Raw genomic sequence first — 17958 nt, 5'->3', positions numbered from 1 at the left:
ACTGATTACTTTGTCAAAAAAGTAACTCAGTTACTAACTGAGTTACAAGATTATAAAAGTAACTACCAAGAAAAATAACGTCTTAGTTACTTTTTTCATTAAAGAATGCAAGAATTACTACAATAGTAAAATATAAATGACTAATGACTGGAGCATAATAAAATGTGTGTCCAAATGTTTTTTATAAACCTGAATAATTTAAATAAATAAGCACTTAACAGGAGGAACTACTGACAGAAACATTACACTTACTATTAAAAGGTCACTGTGTGATATTTAACAAGACCCTAATCAGTCAAATTTTAAAATTGCAAATAGAAACACATGTAAAGGTTCCGGAGCCTTTAAATGGTCTCTCAGTCTAGTTAAATTACAGAAATTAATGTAATTTTGCACAGTATTCTAATTTTTCCAGCTTCACATAATTGTGTGTTTTAGTAGCATTTCTGTTGCTGGTAATCCAGTAATGGTTAAATAAATAAATAAATAAAATCCTTTAAAATGACACTAGAAGAGGCACAAGCCTGATGGAGGACTTACATTTACTAACTTGGGTCAGACCCAAACACAGAAGAGCTGAAGCTGGGTGGTAAACACACACAGGTAGTTCTAATAACACCTGAGCTCCATGACGTTTGAGACAGATGCATCAGTGTTACAGCGGGACTGAAGGCATGATCAGAAACAGGTTACAGCTGGATGATCTAGGAAGGTAGAAGATCAGGACGTCTGAGCGGTGAACAGGTGAGCGGACCTTCGGGACGTCCCGCTGTCACGCTAAGAAGGGCACGGCTGCAGACCCGCAGATTCGCTGCTGCGGCAGTGATGCACTTGGATGAAAACATCTACCTCTTTAGCTCCTGATCAGCTGATGACAGCTTCAACACACCGCTCTGCTTAACACACGCATTTCCTTATCAGTAACAGAAATGACGTTTTGTTAAAAGAAGACGTAATTAATTAGTTTGCTCGTTACAGAAAGACATTTTTTTTTTTATTAACGCGGTTATTTTAAACAGCGTTATTCCCATCACTGCTCTGTTGTGTCTGCAGCATGCAGATACTGAGACAGTGAGAACACTGAGGGTCTCCGCCCACCCGGCCAGTCATCATCGTGTTTGTAAGTGCGTTATCGACACCTCTCTCTCCCTGGCTGCAGCTGAAGTGTGGCGGTCAGAAAGCCTCACACTGCAGCTCAACGTTCGACAAGCACATAGTAACGCACAACCTTCCGTCCCCAGTAACGGTAACGGCGTTGCAACAGTGGGAAAAGTAATTAATTAGATTATTCCGTTACCTAAAAAAGAACGCCGTTAGTAACGCTGTTATAGTTAAACGGTGTTACTCCCAACACTGCTTACAAGTCCAGTAGCAACAAAGCCAGGTCATCATCGGTCTGTGATTTTGTAGCCTCCTTTAGCTCTCTCAAAGAAGCATAACATGTGCCAATGTTAACTCTGGGTTCAGCTCTTTGCTTCGCTTCCAAAGACATTACTCTCTTACTTTTACTTACAGGCTCCGCCATTAAGCCAACTGAATAAGCAAACGTATTTTTCTTTTTCTTGTGATTTTTGTTGACGATCGGTGAACTGAACAACTTAAAGAGTTAAAGAGCTCCCCCTATAGGGCACCTACCTGCTCCACAAAACTGTAAGTGCAGCTTCTGGTCAGCAGAAGGCTATTCAGGGTGAAGTTGGTAAAGTTTACACTCACACAGTCACTTTTGCCCACTTTTGGGTTTGACTTGATTAAATATCAACATTGCAGAGTGAATGGAAGCAGTGGAAGTGTAGCGTTACTGTTAGCCTATCAGATGTGAGATGTTTGAATATGATGAAAATTAATGAGTAAGACTCAAAGTCCTGCTGATTTTTCCCAGAAACAGGAGCGCCTGATTTTTTTTTCTCCACAGCGATCATCTCACAAGGCATTGGTTTATACTAGAGACCACTGCAGATTTACTGGGAAGAAAAACAATTGAATGAAAGGTTTTAGGGGGAAACTCCACAAACTTCCTAAACTTCAAAAAATTCTTGTTCCGTTTAGTCGCCTCAACAGCAACGAGATCACAGCTCTGGAGGCAACTGGAGTCTTTAAGAACCTTTCTCAGCTGAAGAAAATGTGAGTGGCCTTTTTTTATCGTAGGCGTTAATATCATTCTCTAAATAGTTCATTTATCGGTGCTTCTCTGTTCATTTACAGTAACCTCAGCAACAACAAGATCACAGAGATTGAAGACGGGACGTTTGAGGGAGCTTCCTCCGTCAACGAGCTCCACCTCACAGCCAATCAGATCGACTCGGTTCGAAGCGGGATGTTCCGAGGCCTGGAGGGGCTGCGTATGCTGTGGGTGATCCACAGATGTTTAAAATCACACATGAAAATGCTTCCGATTCTTATTTTCACGTTCATCCCTTTTTCAGGATGTTGAGGAACAACAAGATCAGCTGCGTCCACAATGACAGTTTCACGGGGCTTCACAACGTTCGCCTGCTGTCCTTGTACGACAACCAGCTGACTACGATCGCTCCCGGAGCCTTCGACACCCTGCAGACTCTCTCCACTCTGTAGGATTAGAGAAAATGCTCAAATTTGATCTCTTATTTCTGTTTTTATTGATCCTACAACCTCTCGTTTGCCATCTTCCTCCCAGTAACCTTTTGGCCAACTCCTTTAACTGCGACTGTCGTCTGGCCTGGCTCGGCGACTGGCTCAGGAGCAGGAAGATTGTGACGGGTAATCCTCGCTGCCAGCGTCCGGCCTTCCTGAAGGAGATCCCCCTTCAGGATGTAGCTCTGCCTGACTTTCGCTGTGAGGAAGGTGGGCGTCTTTTTTTTTCTATTCAAACTGTAACTGCAGTTTTGTTGGATCTCCTCCCGTCTGAATGGAGCGCTCTGTCTCCTTAAATGGAGATATGCACCGCCAGTGTGGTAGATAACCTTCTCTATTTGTAAAGCCAACTTCTGGATGATGAAGATTTCACGTTTTGCTTTCAGCTCCACAATACCACTTGAACAAAAGCTGTCGAAAGCATCTGAGATCATCTTAAATAACGGTCCCCATTGTGCGACTCTTTAGTTTACAGAATAGATTGCTGCTCAGCAGATAAGCTGCTGGTCGATGCCGGGCTGAGTGAGGCTTCAGTACTGAGCTGTTTGTCTTATTGACGAGTCAGCCTATTTGCACCTGAATGACTGTTAGGCTTGTCTTCAGGCCTCAGGCAGCTTCCATTCTTTGCTCCTGCTGGTCGATTTTACATTAGGTGAAGCCTCTATGCCCCCCCTCATGCTCTGTTTTCACATTCCTCACTTTCTCTCACCAACCTAAGGATTTGGATGATTTTACAGCTGGGTGGGGGGGGGGGCGGTGGGGGGTTCTCCTTGTTTTTTCCTTTCCTATTTCACTTAAACGTTTTTACTTCCTAGGCCAAGAGGAGTCAACCTGTGTTCCTCGCCCCCAGTGTCCCAGTGAGTGCACCTGCCTGGAGACGGTGGTGCGCTGCAGTAACAAGCACCTCCAGACACTCCCCAAAGGCATCCCCAGAAATGTCACCGAGCTGTAAGTCTCCTGGCATTTCCTCTTCATCGTTTTAACTTTTAGGTTTTATAAATCCTCCTTCCTACTTCAGAACTGATGGAGTTTATATTAAAAATGAGTAACAGAGTTTTAAAAGCTCGTAGAAGCAGTGAAAGGCAGATAATGCACTTTATCATGTGGATGAGAGGAGGGGCGTCAATAAACCCTGAAGGAATTCTCCCAGACATTCCTCTTTTTCTGTGTTGCTTGTTGACTTCAGGGCACTGATGTCACTACTGAGAGCCAACGTGTGTGTGCGTGCGTGCGTGCGTGTGTGTGTGTGTGTGTGAGAGAGTGTGTGTGTGTGTGTGTGTGTGTGTGTGTGCGTGTATGTGTGTGTGTGTGTGTGATGTGTGTGCGTGTGTTAGGGCCAAAAGTCTGTCCACGGGAGCGACAGGATGTTTCATTGAGCACTTTTCAATGGAAAGGGGAGGGAAAGGAATAGATTTGGAACTTTCCAACACACACACACACACACACACACACACACACACACACACACACACACACACACACACACTCTGAGCCAGCCTTCAGGCCTGTCATTGTCCCAGCAGGTGTGACCAGGTGTAGCCCTCTGTTCAGGGCTTTCATCTAGTCATCTGGAGAGTTTGCTACTCCATCATTATCCAAAGTGTCCTCTGCACCATCATTACCTGTAATTACCTCTGAACCCCAAGGCCTCCTAACCAACACCAGACCCCCCTGTCCAGCCACCCTCTGAGCAGTCAACAACAAGAAGATCTCACTCAGAAAGAGCTGACCCTAAATCAGCCATTCATCAAAGTGACAGATGACTTGTTGCAGTCGGCGTGGCTGACCGTGTTCCTGCAGGCGTGATGCCGAGTTTGGTGGTCTGAACATGCTCGTGTCTAATCACGGGAATCAGTTTGTAGCTCATAAGTATGTTTTATAGAAAAAATTCTGTTTTATTCTGTTTTGAAAATAAAACAACAAACTGCATTTCGGTAAACACGTGACATCAGCTTCTTCATACGACAGGAAGCAGAAGTGTTCTGTTTACACAAAGTGGCATTCTGATGAACAACAGGAAGACATTTTCCAAAGTAAAGCCATGCCTCGTCTTTTATCATCTGGCTTTGTTTTGAAACTTACTGCCTGGACACCAATAAACTCACCCTTGGACTGTTGTGAACAAACAGTAAAGATTTAGATGACTGTTCCGGGGTAAATGTCTAAACATGCCTCTGTTTCTGTGTTCAGGTACCTCGATGGAAACCAGTTCAGTGTTGTTCCTAAAGAGCTGAATACCTTCAAATACCTACAGCTGGTGTATGTTTCTGTAACTAGTACTACTCATCTTCCTGTTCAGTCAAACGCCGCAGAGCCTGACTTAATACTTGATCTATTTTAGTGACCTGAGCAACAACAAGATCAACTCTCTGACCAACTCGTCCTTCGCTAACATGAGCCAACTCACCACTTTGTAAGTCAGCCTCATCCATCGCAACAGAAATACTCTTGTTTTAGAGGAAGGAAGCAGCTGACATTTCTGATTATGTATTTATTTTGCAGAATCCTGAGCTACAACTCGCTGCGCTGTATCCCCAACATGGCGTTCAGTGGACTGCACTCGCTTCGACTGCTGTGAGTTGGTTCTCAGATTTTAAAACAGTGCATGTTTTCCTCTGTGCACAAAAAATGTGTTTTCTTCAGTCGGGAGCTCAAATCCAAGTCTTTTTTTTTTTTTTTTGGAAACAAGTGAAGTTATTTTGAAAGGAGAGTTCTGAAACCCGACAGGACGCACGATCAGGATGTTTCGACAGATTGTTTGCAGCTCTCATCGAGTACAGAGGCGTTTGAGCAGATGCTGAGCATCTTTCATTGACTCCAGAGGACTGAAACTGTCTAAACAGTTGTGATAGCTTATGATTTCGACACACGCACTCACACACCGACCTATTTTCTCAGTTTAAATGGCAGCTTTGGGCCCAGCAGCTGCAGCATCGTCCCAGCCACGCCCACTTCTCTGACATCTTCCCAGCCGTCTCTCGCTGCCCCGAACTCATCGCGGCCTCGCCATTAAGGGTCGAACACGCGGCGCTGCAGCCCACTGTACAAAATCACTCTGACACTGATTACTGGAGAATTCTTTTGGCCCGCTAACCGTAATGGCTCCAACGCTGCCTCGGGACTTTTATGAAGTTACAAAGTCTTTGACTGTGTACTCTCTGTGGCCATGAGCTGCTAAATAACCGTAGAGTAGAAGGTAAATGAGTTGGACAGAACAATGGCAAAATTTAACCTGTTTTTTTTTATTTTTGGGGGAAACACATCCAATGATACGGCAGCTGCACTAAGCAACAGCTCAGGGTCCAAAGTGCAGTTCTGTGCTATAAGGAGAAATTGAGACCAGGCCCGGCCGCCCTCCTTATGAGATTATACATGTGTGTGTGTGTGTGTGTGTGTGTGTGTGTGTGTGTGTTTATGCCTCCTTAAATAGTCATCATGTTTGTGATCTACTGACTGTTAGTGTGTGTGTGTGTAGGTTCTCAGTCCTCCATGTGCGCTCATAGCAGGCACACTTTTTATTACAGACAACAAAGCTTCAACAAAGCCTCCTTTTACAGCAGGATTCGACTAAAGCCCCCGATCATTACGAGACACAAAGCATAAAGCCCTTTCAGCGTGGAATGAGAGTGAAGCTCGGCCGTCATTAGCTGATGCCGCCTTGCTAGCCCGAGCGTGCCGCTTTGATCTCTAATGAAGCCGAGTCGTTATTCCTGCTCTTACTCACTCACGCCACCTTCGCCTCTAAAACATTCTCCGTGTGCTAGACGCCATGTGAGGCCCCCCCGCCTTAGTGCCACCCACCCCAAGCAGGCTCAGAATCACACACACACACACACACACGCACACACACGCACACACACACACACACACACACACACACACACACACACACACACCGTCTGGACTATCCCAGGGTCTCAGATGAAGCAGAAAACTTTGAAGTCTCAGTCATCAGTCTCTCATTAAATATCATTGATTTTGTTTAATTCTCTGTAAAAGCGAGACTGTGGAGGGGGCCCGCTGCGAAACAACAATCTCCATTTAATGGATTTAACATTAAGATCCAACGAAAGGTTCAAAGTTCATCGTTGGAAGCTTAATGGGAAACCGCAAACAAACAAACAAAAAAAGACGCCAGAGTTGGCTTAGAGCGACAAACGCTGGTACAAGGTCTCACATGCTGAGGTGCCACGGCCTTCATAAAGCTGCACCTTTGACTCTACACGGCAGTAAAAAGGAGAAGAATCATTAACGCTCCTTACTTCAAATGGAGCGGTGGTCGAAGCCTGGCGTAGACCGTGGAGCGATTGTGATTGAAGTGATTAAAATGTGTGTGATGGTTGCGGTTTGAGTTGCAGATTACCGCACCGCTAATTAGCCTGCTGGGTATTAGGTGTGAGGTGAGTGATCTAAAACAGCGCCAGGGCGTGGCCAAGTAGGATATGAATGAGTGAGATGGGGGGGGGGCTATTTCATGCTGCTCAGGGGACTCAGTCAATCTACAGACACTGCAACAAGTGAGCATGTGTCGGTAGAGCTTAAACCATTTCAGCTGGTTATCTACCAGCACATAACCTTTGGTAATAATCTGATAATGTGTCAGGATCCTGCAAATAGGATGCATCTGTGGGCTGGTCTGATGAAGCAAAGCGTGCAGAAATAAACTTAAAGAGCAAGTCATCCCCTGCCAGAGTCTAAAGCTTGGTTTATGCTTGACGCATTCACTTTCCACTTGGTGATGCGGCTCGCGAATGGAACGCGCTTCACAACTCGCAGCGTTTATGGTTCGTGCGGCTCGTCTCTGCGGTGAGCCAATATTCTCCCAAACTGTAGGGGGCAGCATGGAGCTCTACGGCATGCATCCAACACTACACCATAGTAGAAGTAGAAGTGACTGTTTACAACATGGCATTTCAGCATTTTTAACAGCGTCCTCGTCTTTTCCGACAGTGCGAGCTATTTCTCTCCAAGAATTATTAACAACATGTTGATCACGGTGATCTCTGAGAACTGAATCATACAAATGTCTGTATTTACGAACCTCTGCCATACTAGTTCTTGCCGGTCCGCCATGTTTTTCCGCGCCCGTCCATCCGCGTGGTTAGAAATTTTCCTAGGTGCGCGTTGCGGAAATTCTGGGCCGTGCGGAGGCGCGGTGGAGGGGCGTGGTTGTTAAAGACGCAAAATGATGCAACTTTTCCGCGCGGAGCCGTGCGGACCTCGCGGACGCGTCAAGCATAAACCAACCTTTACTCAACTCCCACTTCCTGTTTGAAAAATGCAACAAATGCTGTTGCTCAGCAGACCGAGAGGGTGGAGCCGCTAACAAATACACACGCTCACGGCATTGTGACATCATAATGTACCATCTAACATCATAGTGTACCTCTTAGCCAATAGCGATGGCAGATTTAAATTCAAATGCAGTGCTGAGTTTTTGCCTGATGACGGTGCACCGCTGACAGTTTTAGGCAGAATATTTAAATTTTAACTAAGATGCACTAAAGTGCCGAGTTATTGACTACATTTGTCTACAGCATAATCAGACACTCATTTATATAGTTTATCAGCAAAAAAATGTTGATTTGGAGTGACTTGCTCTTTAAGAAGAGATTATTAGTATGAGAGTAGCTCAGGTTTCTTCCTGGAGACTCCCTGGCTCCTCTCCCCCATGAGATTTCATCCTGGCTTCACAGCCTCCGTATCCCTCTGACTGCAGCAACCCACTCGCTCTCTCAGCACTAATAAGCATTCTCCACGGCACACAGGAGAACAAACATGTTGACTCGTTCAGGTTACCCTGCATGTTCTCTGACATGCAGCATTCCCCGCCCGCTTCCTTTCCTTCAACTCTTCTTCAAACCTTTGGAAACGGTTCATCCCTGAAATCTCTTCATCCAGGAGACGCGAGGTGTCAGGCACTGTAGTGATTGCAGCGTTTGGTCAGCTGAGGGTTTGAGGTGAAAATGTCCTGGCAGGTCATGGCTCTCGATAAATATTCAACAATTAAGCGGCAAATGCAGTTTGCCCTCGTTATTTATACAAAAAACAAACCATAGGGGTTTACTTTGCTGTGTTTCACCGTCCGTCCTGTTATGAATCTCCTTTACCCCTCGCTCTCTCCGTGCCCTTGTTGGACCTGCCAGCCAGACTCACACAGAAATCTGACACCCGGCCTTTCCAGACTCAGAGCCACATATCTTTGCCAGCTGCACAAAGCTCAGCAAGAAATACGAACCGCCAACACACAACAGCGAAATCGTCCTCAACGGATTTACTGAAATTTGTGGTTTGATTTGTTGAGAAACCGAGCACAGCAGTGGAGCAAAAACACAAATTTTTAGTCTAAAAGGGAAGATTTCCCCGACGAGGTTTGTTTAAATTTTTACGCTTAAGGAAAAAGTCTAGTGTTTTAAATTTTCAATGCTGAAACGATTGAACTTTTCTGTTTAATAACACTCTGAGCCAACTCTGTTCAGCCCTCCTGATGTTTTCTATTGACTCGTCTTCTTGACATCTCACTTAGGTCTCTGCATGGCAATGAAATCTCCGAGCTTCCTGATGGCATCTTCAATGATGTGACCTCTCTGTCTCATTTGTAAGTATCGACTCCCAGTCGCTCACCCCCGAGCATTTTTTGCTCTCAGCCTTTTTTTTAATGTACACAATGTAGACACATGCTTTCAGGTGCAGTGGGGGGTCTGCTGAGACAACCGAGGGGTCTGTTGTCCTTTTTGGCCGGCTCTGCGTGAGGCGAGCCCTTCGTAATCATTCCTGTGGTTAAAGCAACACACAGACTCCTCCACTGTCCCATCTCCCTGTAACGCTGCTAAAACACACACACACATACATTCTCCATGGTCTGTGGGCATTAGTGTTTGTTTTTCTATGTCCGTCATCTTCTGTTTGGTGCTGCAGAAAGCTGCACAAAAAAGTGTCTTTGCCCTCTGGACACCCGCCCAGATGATCTAATCATCTCTCGGTCGTTGGGGATCAATAGACCTATAAGTGTTAGGACAGGGGGAAGAACGAGGGATCACACAAAGACGTTTTGTGGAAAGCGGTACAGGAGTCAAGGCTGCATAAAATCAGGACTGAGGGATGGATGGAGGGGAAGCCATTGATCTGCAGTCACAGTCAAGTGGCTTTCATGTTAGCAGATGTTAGGTGTCAGCTATTGGCCCGGCCTGAAAGATGAGCCTGTGTTCCGCTGTAATGGAACGGCATCGATTTAGAAGTGTTTGTGCATCCAGGAGGAGGACAGAGCACCATTGATTCACAGCTACAACAACAGCGACAGTAAAGAGTGGCTTCTTTTCACACCTTTGACTCGAACTCAAGATGAAGTATAGCACAAACTGGCATTGAGCCTTTTACTGTAAGATGTTTTATTCTTGCTCTGATTTGTTTGTGCAGAACACCAAGATGGTTTCAGCTGGTTTCTGTGCAGGTGTAGAGACACCTGCTGGCCGTAAAGTGTACTGCAGCGACATAATTACACTCAGATGCGGTTTTCTCTGTAATATCAGGGCAATTGGTGCTAACCCCTTGTACTGTGACTGCCACCTGCGCTGGCTCTCCGACTGGGTGAAGACCGGATACAAAGAACCCGGAATTGCACGCTGTTCTGGTCCACAGGGCATGGAGGGCAAACTGCTTCTTACAACACCTGCTAAGAAGTTTGAGTGCACAGGTGGGTTATCGTCTGGGATTTGGAAATATGATTCAAGTAGTCCTGAAATATGCATGAAATGCACTGTTTTGTTATGGTGGGGTTTCTGCAGGTGACATGGACTCTGAAGTGCTGGCCAAGTGCAACCCCTGTCTGTCCAATCCCTGCCTGAACCTCGGCATTTGTCACAACGACCCAATGCAGATCTACAGGTGCAGCTGTCCTCCAGGATTCAAGGTGAAAGCAGAATAACTTTTTAAAATCCTGGAAGTGTTGGAGAAAAACAGATCCCTTATGTCTTCTCTGTTCTCGGTCTCAGGGAAAGAACTGCGAGACCGGTATAAATGCCTGTGTGAGCGGCCCGTGTGCCAACGGAGGAACCTGCCGAGTGAGTGAGGAGAACGAAGGAGAATACAGGTGAGGAGGCAGGGTAGATGGCCTGTGTTTGGATAGCGTCTGCTTAGGTTTCTACAATTCCCCCCCCCCCCCCCCCCCCCAGGCGCTTCACAACACAGTCAGTCATTCACTCATTCACACACGCTTTCACACTGTGGTGGGGATGAGCTACGTTGTAGCCACAGCTGCTCTGAGGCACACTGACTGCCGAACACTGGCACCACTACCAGCAGGCAAGGTGAGTAAAGTCTCTTAACCATGCACAGCAGCAGAATTGAACCTGCAACCTTCAGATTACTGGACAGCCCACTCTACCTCCTGAGACATTGCTGTCCCTAAGCAGCCTTCAAAGGGGCATTATGGAAGTTTGAAAGCCAAACATACAATAAGCATTCTCCAATTGTTTTAATAATAAATGTCTTCTTCATACATTCTCCTGCAATACCCTGGTCCTGTAGAATGAGCCCTGGCATTTTTACTGTGATTGCCTGTTTTTCTGTAAAATTACAGAAAAAGAAAGTTGCTCGGGTCGAGCAGGCTGCTTCATGTGCGTTCACGCTCAGGCATAGCCCGTAGCATTTGCTATCCATAGCTTTAGCAGCAGAGATAGAGGTAGTGCCACTTTGTCGCTGTTCCTAACGCCTAGTGAAAAAGCTAGCTACATTTCTGAGGACCCTTAGCTACTTTCTTCTAGATATTTCCTGCAAATTAGCAACAAAATAGCCATTTTCACTCCGAACCGTTCTTTGAACGTTGTTTCAGCTGTCATCGAGGATATAAATGTTACAGATACAAAGGATGACACTGGTGCTTTAGCTCACCTAGTAAGATGTCGGACTCTAATGCAGAAGACCTAGGCTTGATTCTGGGTGTGAACATAGTTTATTTAGAGTTTCTTTTTTACATTAATGGTATATTTTTTACAGTAAGATGCCCAAATTTTTATTTGAGACTCGCTGAACAGCATTGAATTCACAGATAAAAAAGATGTGGGTTCAATTTTCATTTTGGAACAATTTTTCAAGCAAGGGAAGGGAATGATCTGAGCGTGCAGGAGGACTGACCTGTCATAAACCTTTGTCGGCTGTGCTGAAGAGAAAGGTACAGAACCAAATTATTTAATTAATTAGCTGCGCGTTCTCCTGTCCTCTGTCCTCCGGGCCACACACACACACACACACACACACACACACACACACACACACACACACACACACACACACAAGGGACTGTCTCAGTTGTTATTTTCGCTAAGGAGTGTGCACGTACAGCATGCGCGCCTCGTGCACGAGCCTACTATTGAAGCTGCCGTTACGCTTTGGTCTGAGGGGGCAATCGCGAGCATAAAAATTCAAAACTCCGTAAAGTCCCTTTAAAGAGATTGTGTATTTTTACCTTTAATCTCTGGAAATATCCGTAAACATGTTGCTGAAAATGAATAAAATGATGTCCAGTCGTTGAAAAATATTGGCGGCTTCATACGATGTAACATAAGAATCAGGTCTAAAGTGTATGGGTGCGGGTCTAAAGCCTGATTCATGCGTCTGCGTCAGTGCGGAGACATGCAATGCCATTATCCGTCCTTGCGGGCCTGCTGGAAAGCCCCGCAAGGACGTGCGGAGTCGAGCTCTCTTTTCTAAACATCCGTCCGTCGAGACAGAGGACGCAAGCTTGTGATTGGTCAGGGCACCGCTGCCGCCATTGCGCCCTCAAAAACATAAAGAGAGCCGAGAATAACTAGCGGCAGACACGGAGAAGCTTGAAGAATACCTCTCTAATATGAACGTTTAATACCCCTGTGACTGGAGGAGTGAAAAGATACGCAGCAAGTGTTTTATTTGTGGACGGAAATGACAGGAAACGTGGGTTTAGAGGTGGCGAGCGCATGAAGAGGTGGGAGAATGAGAGACAAATTTGTCTGTGTTAAAAAGTCTCTTATATACACAAAAAAACAATATAAACACACGATCTTGTACCGATACATGACAGGATACCACAGAACAGCGCTACGCTCTCTGTGGTCCTGCTGGGCAATTGCTTTGCAACACTCCCCAGGAGACGGAGAAGTATGAGAGCAAAACGCTTCCGTCAATCTGTGCGTGTCTGTCCCTTGCGGAGCTGACGGAGAAGCATGAACCAGGCTTTACAGATGTTATGTTACCACATTCAAAAACATTTAGGCTAAACTCTTTCCAAAACCTATGTGAAAGCACAGAACAGAGTAAGAGATGCAATATATTATGGCTGATCGGTATTGCCGTATTATGATGACGTCATCGGCAGGCGGAGGACCCTGAGCAGAAACTACAGCGTCAGAAAACTAGCATCAGTGTTGCATTCTCTCGATGGAATTAACTGAAGGACCATCAAAGTCTGAGGAGTCACACTGAGGTTGCGTGCTTTCTGCTACAGGTACCATTTACCGTAATGTTCCTTTAAACTAGCAACAGTCACGCGATGGGGTGTAAAACTACCCTGACATGTATGTACTGCCCCCTAGTGTCAGGAAATTACACAATGCCCCCTTAAAATCACTTAATCTGTGCTTCACTCTAATGGAACAGGGTAAATGTGCATGTGTGTGTGTGTGTGTGTGTGTGTGTGTGCGCGTGTGTTCACAGTTGTACGTGTCCTCTGGGTTTTGAGGGCCCAACTTGCCAAATCAACACTGATGACTGTGAAGACAGCGACTGCGAGAATGGCGCTACCTGCATTGATGGAATCAATAACTACACTTGTTTTTGTCCCCCCTACTACACAGGTGAGTCAACACAATACGGTTTGATCTAAGTAAGAAAAAATGGGGAATGAGATGCAACCAAAACTAAAAACTAAAATTAATTTCTGACATTCTGTCTTGCTTAGCCTTTAATAACTTTTACCTTCCACGTAGGAGAGATGTGCGAAGAAATGGAAGACATGTGTGCTCCTGGACGAAGCCCCTGCCAACATCAGTCTACCTGCCTCATCACCTCCTCTGGACCCAAGTGCGTGTTTTCTGTGAGAAGCATGCCAACAGATGTCAAACTCTAACTCGGCGTATGTTCAGCCTAATTTAGGAGTTGTGTTCTGCAGGTGTGTGTGCTCTCCTGGTTATGTTGGCGACGACTGCAGCGTAGACTACAACGACTGCGAGGAGCATCGCTGTCAGAACGGAGCTCAGTGTGTGGATGAGCTGAATGGGTATTCCTGCATCTGCCTTGAAGGATACAGGTGAGAGCAGCTCGGGTGTTCTGCAGCTTCTTCGTTTATCCCTAACACATCCCTTACAATCTTCTGGCTGTTTGTCTCGCCGTAGCGGTCAGCTGTGTGAGGTTCCTCCATCTCCACTGTCTCTGTGTGAGCTGGCCGACTGTCAGAACAGCGCCCCCTGTGTGGAGCGAGGTGGGCGCGCCTTCTGCCAGTGTCCTCCTGAATTTGGTGGACCACGTTGTGAGAAACTGGTCAGCGTCAACTTCATTGACAGAGACTCCTATTTACTGCTGTCAGACCTAAAAAACTGGCCACAAGCCAACATCACCCTGCAGGTATTCACAGAGTCAACGCTGGGGCTTGGTTCTTTCTTTTTCCACCTGAATGAAGCAGCAGTCAAACGCAAATCCACGTTTTGTGTGTAGGTGTCTACTGCAGAGGACAACGGTATCCTGCTGTATAATGGAGACAATGATCACATCGCAGTGGAGCTCATCCAAGGCCACGTTAAGGTTAGCTATGACCCTGGCAGCCAGCCCGGACATGCCATCTACAGGTACGCGCTAGTTTTCTGTTAACAAAGGCGTATTTTGACTTACGCATGCACTTCCTGTTCATCCTGGTTGACTTTATGCCCCATCTGTCATCTTCTGGTAGCACCGAGACTATCAACGATGGTCAGTTCCACACAGTGGAGCTGGTGACCTTCGACCAGATGGTGAACCTGTCCATTGACGGGGGTCTCCCTACCACAATGGACAGCTTCGGGGCGGTGCGGCCCCTCAACGGGGAGGCACCTCTATACGTGGGGGGTAGGGGCCCTCTCCAGAACACACCTCCCTCCTCTGCAGGCACTCTTAACTACTACACTACTGTTCAATCACCTCCCCTCCCCCCCTCGCTTTGTCACCACCGCAACCCGTCCCGCCTCTCAACCATGCAACCCTCCGACTCATCCTTCCTCCACCCTGACCTTTACCCTGTCCTCCACCTGCTCCATCCCACCTGTCAGTCCTGACGGTGTCTGTTAGGAGTCTAAAGTTACACCAGAAAAATACGTCCTTCTGGACCGGACAATTTGTATGTAAATTATAGTAATTATTATATAACATGGACATATTTCACACCATCACTGCAATTCAGTTCTACGGTGTGAAATTGTGTCCGCTTTGAATTACCGCTAAACTAACAGACACAGTTTGTCTTTTGTGGTTTTTGTATTTTTGTTGTGTGTGAATGTTTTTATTAAAAATAGCTCATTTTCTGTGTTTGTGTTTAAGCCGTGGGTTTGTTCAGGAGTGTTTGTCTCTCTGCTGCTGTGTCGTTTTATTCCTTCGTGCGATCCCACAGGAGACACTGTTTTCCATTCTTCTTTGCTTTTGCGATCACGCGTTTCAAGGATGATGTCCCTCGTGGTGCTGATGCAAAGTTTAGTCTCGTTCTACAAATGCAATCAGAGTCGTTTAAGTTTGGGCATCGTCACGGTTGGGACACTCATGTTTGAAACCACTTTTCTCCATTACTCTCATACCAGCCCTATGTTTGCTGTTTGTTTGTGAGCCAGGGCACGGATCGCCACAAGGATTAACCTCCATTCTTCCTCTTCCTGCTCCAGGCATGCCGGTGGACGTCCACTCAGGCACGTTCCGCCTCTGGCAGATCCAGAATGGTTCCAGCTTCCATGGCTGTATCCAGAACCTGTACATCAACAACGAGCTGCAGGACTTCACCAAGACCCAGATGAAGCCCGGTGTGGTGCCTGGCTGTGAACCCTGCAAGAAGCTCTACTGTGTTCATGGCATCTGCCAACCTGATGGGGTCCATGGACCGGTGTGTCACTGCCAGCCAGGCTGGAGCGGAGCACACTGTGACCAGCCGGCTCTCAACCCCTGTCAGGGCAGCAAGTATGTCCGCAATTAATACAAACTCTAAATGGATCCACTTGTGTTCACTTAAAGGTGGAATATGAGATGTTTTCTTGCCGTTCAAGAAAACTGCTTTTTGACGTGTCCAATCCTCTTTCTCCGATATACAAACCCGTAATCCTTGTCATCAGGAGTTCAGTTTAATGGTTTTGATCATTGTTGGCACCTTTTCTGCCATAACTTCTAACATTACACACCAACATAATCATGCAACAATTTAGCATGCTTGCTAATATAGCATGTGGTGTGTTTTATAGTGAAAAACGAGGCAGCTTTTAGTTTTCTTGATTTATTCTCAACTTCAAAATCACCATCAGTGCGGGAAAACCCCACGGACTTCAGAACTCGCGTGAACCTCACACTCAGTTCTCTCCTCTGTGTCGTAAACACCAGCTCATGAGACACACACACACACACACACACACACACACACACAGGAGGCAACTGACCCACGACTCTACCAGCTGACAAGGGTCAGGCTGCATTAACAAACAACAGTTCCTTCACCTAAACGGTCCCCAACAAGAACAGAAACAGGCTCTAAACAGAATCAACTTACAAAACATTAAAGTCCCATTAGTCATCATCACACACTGGTGAAATTACGTCTCCACATTTGACCCATATCCCTGGGGAGTGGTGAGCTGTAGCTGTGGGTGCGCTCGGGAACTATTTGGTGGTTTATCCCTCCAATCCAACTCCTTAAACCTGAGTATCAAGTGAGGAGGCATTTGGTCCCATGTTTATAAAATGTTTAGTATGACTTGACTGAGATTTGAACCCCAATCTCCCAGTCTCAGTGCGGATACTTTACCACTAGGCCACTGAGAAGGTATATTAACCAATACATTTAGAAGATACGAGAACCCCGGGTATTAGAGCCATGTAACAAAAGGTTTTCAGGAAGTAAGATCATGACAAATCATTGGTGTTTCATAATATTGCCAGTTTGTACATTTAAGAGCAGGAAGTTGAGTCTCCGAGGTCCAATCCTCCCTTTTCTGTGCCTTTTGCTTACATTATAGGGTTAGTTCACATCTTTTAAGCTGGGGGTTTGGTGGAACAATTAATAACATATTTGTAGGTAACTCTTTGAGCTGCTTCAGTTTGGAGAAACAGAGAAGAATTCTGATCAAACCAATTCCATGCTCAAAAAATCATAGCAGTTAATTCAAATGCTGTGATATATACAATATATTGACTTAAATTTCCAATTTTACTGTATTATAATTTTCAAATGTTTAATTGTAGCCGTTTTCATTCTTATTTATATGCTTTGATTTGTTTATGGAGCAAAATAATCTGACTGAAGACCCTTTCTTTCTAGATGCGTCCATGGAAAGTGCATCCCACTGGACGAGCAGTCGTACCGCTGTGAGTGTGCAGAGGGTTACCGTGGCGCTCTGTGTAACCAACAAGGGGAGCTGTTTAATCCCTGCCGCCACCTTTTCTGCAAACATGGCCGATGCCAGATCTCAGACACAGGAGACGCGTACTGTCACTGCGAAAGTGGCTACACCGGGGAGCTCTGTGACGCAGGTGGGTGTGGGACGTGTTAACTAGAAATGCATACAGAATGCAGCCACACATTCAACAAATCTCTGGTTTTTAGAGTCTGAGTGTCGAGGTGAGCCTGTGAGAGACTTCTACCAAGTGCAGCGAGGGTACGCCATCTGCCAAACCACTCGCATGGTCTCCTGGGTGGAGTGCAGCGGAGCCTGTGACGTGGGGGCCTGCTGCGGCAGCCAGAGGATGAAGCGCCGGAAATACACCTTTGAGTGCAGCGACGGAACGTCCTTCAGTGAGGAGGTGGAAAAGACCATCAAGTGCGGCTGCGTGGGCTGCATGTAGCACCGTCCACTCACATTTCCTGCTGCTGGCACGGAGCAGAAGACGGAAAGCGAGCAAGGAAGGAAGAAAACTGCTGAAAAGTGGAGGAGGAAAGGAAAGGAAAAGGAAGAAAACAAAAGAGAGTATACAGAATATATATAAAACCTCTATCTAAATAATATGGACAACAATGTTTGTAAAATAGAACATTTGCTCCACATCTGGGGGTGTGTGACCTTACAGAAAAACAGAAAAAAACCATCATGAGCATCAGTGTAGAACAGCGACAAAATCATTGTATCTGCAACATTGTTCCAATGGGGGTCAGAGATT

The 17958-nt window shown here is 46.0% G+C and overlaps 1 protein-coding gene across 4 annotated transcripts in view; it reads left to right on the top strand.

Moving 5' to 3' along the window:
• Nucleotides 1-17740, top strand: part of slit1a (slit homolog 1a (Drosophila)) — a 100574-nt gene extending 82834 nt beyond the window's left edge. For 2 of the 4 annotated variants that reach the window (XM_070542414.1, XM_070542413.1), the window contains 21 exons: nucleotides 2047-2121; nucleotides 2203-2346; nucleotides 2424-2567; nucleotides 2654-2820; nucleotides 3426-3558; nucleotides 4801-4869; nucleotides 4952-5023; nucleotides 5113-5184; nucleotides 9137-9208; nucleotides 10140-10303; nucleotides 10395-10519; nucleotides 10602-10699; nucleotides 13300-13439; nucleotides 13572-13665; nucleotides 13754-13891; nucleotides 13977-14205; nucleotides 14296-14426; nucleotides 14528-14682; nucleotides 15486-15774; nucleotides 17123-17334; nucleotides 17408-17740. In XM_070542414.1, the coding sequence (XP_070398515.1) occupies nucleotides 2047-2121; nucleotides 2203-2346; nucleotides 2424-2567; nucleotides 2654-2820; nucleotides 3426-3558; nucleotides 4801-4869; nucleotides 4952-5023; nucleotides 5113-5184; nucleotides 9137-9208; nucleotides 10140-10303; nucleotides 10395-10519; nucleotides 10602-10699; nucleotides 13300-13439; nucleotides 13572-13665; nucleotides 13754-13891; nucleotides 13977-14205; nucleotides 14296-14426; nucleotides 14528-14682; nucleotides 15486-15774; nucleotides 17123-17334; nucleotides 17408-17646 (2962 nt within the window). In that variant the 3' untranslated portion in view covers nucleotides 17647-17740. Of the gene's footprint in view, nucleotides 1-2046; nucleotides 2122-2202; nucleotides 2347-2423; nucleotides 2568-2653; nucleotides 2821-3425; nucleotides 3559-4800; nucleotides 4870-4951; nucleotides 5024-5112; nucleotides 5185-9136; nucleotides 9209-10139; nucleotides 10304-10394; nucleotides 10520-10601; nucleotides 10700-13299; nucleotides 13440-13571; nucleotides 13666-13753; nucleotides 13892-13976; nucleotides 14206-14295; nucleotides 14427-14527; nucleotides 14722-15485; nucleotides 15775-17122; nucleotides 17335-17407 lie in introns of all 4 variants that reach the window. The other 2 variants (XM_070542412.1, XM_070542411.1) reach the window with 1 other exon arrangement.
• The last annotated feature ends 218 nt before the right edge of the window (nucleotides 17741-17958 follow it).

The sequence above is a fragment of the Nothobranchius furzeri genome, chromosome 12 (genome assembly GCF_043380555.1).
Source record: "Nothobranchius furzeri strain GRZ-AD chromosome 12, NfurGRZ-RIMD1, whole genome shotgun sequence".
NCBI classification, from domain to species: domain Eukaryota; kingdom Metazoa; phylum Chordata; class Actinopteri; order Cyprinodontiformes; family Nothobranchiidae; genus Nothobranchius; species Nothobranchius furzeri.
Note: the sequence above shows the minus strand (reverse complement) of the source record. Positions and strands in the feature narration are given on the sequence as shown.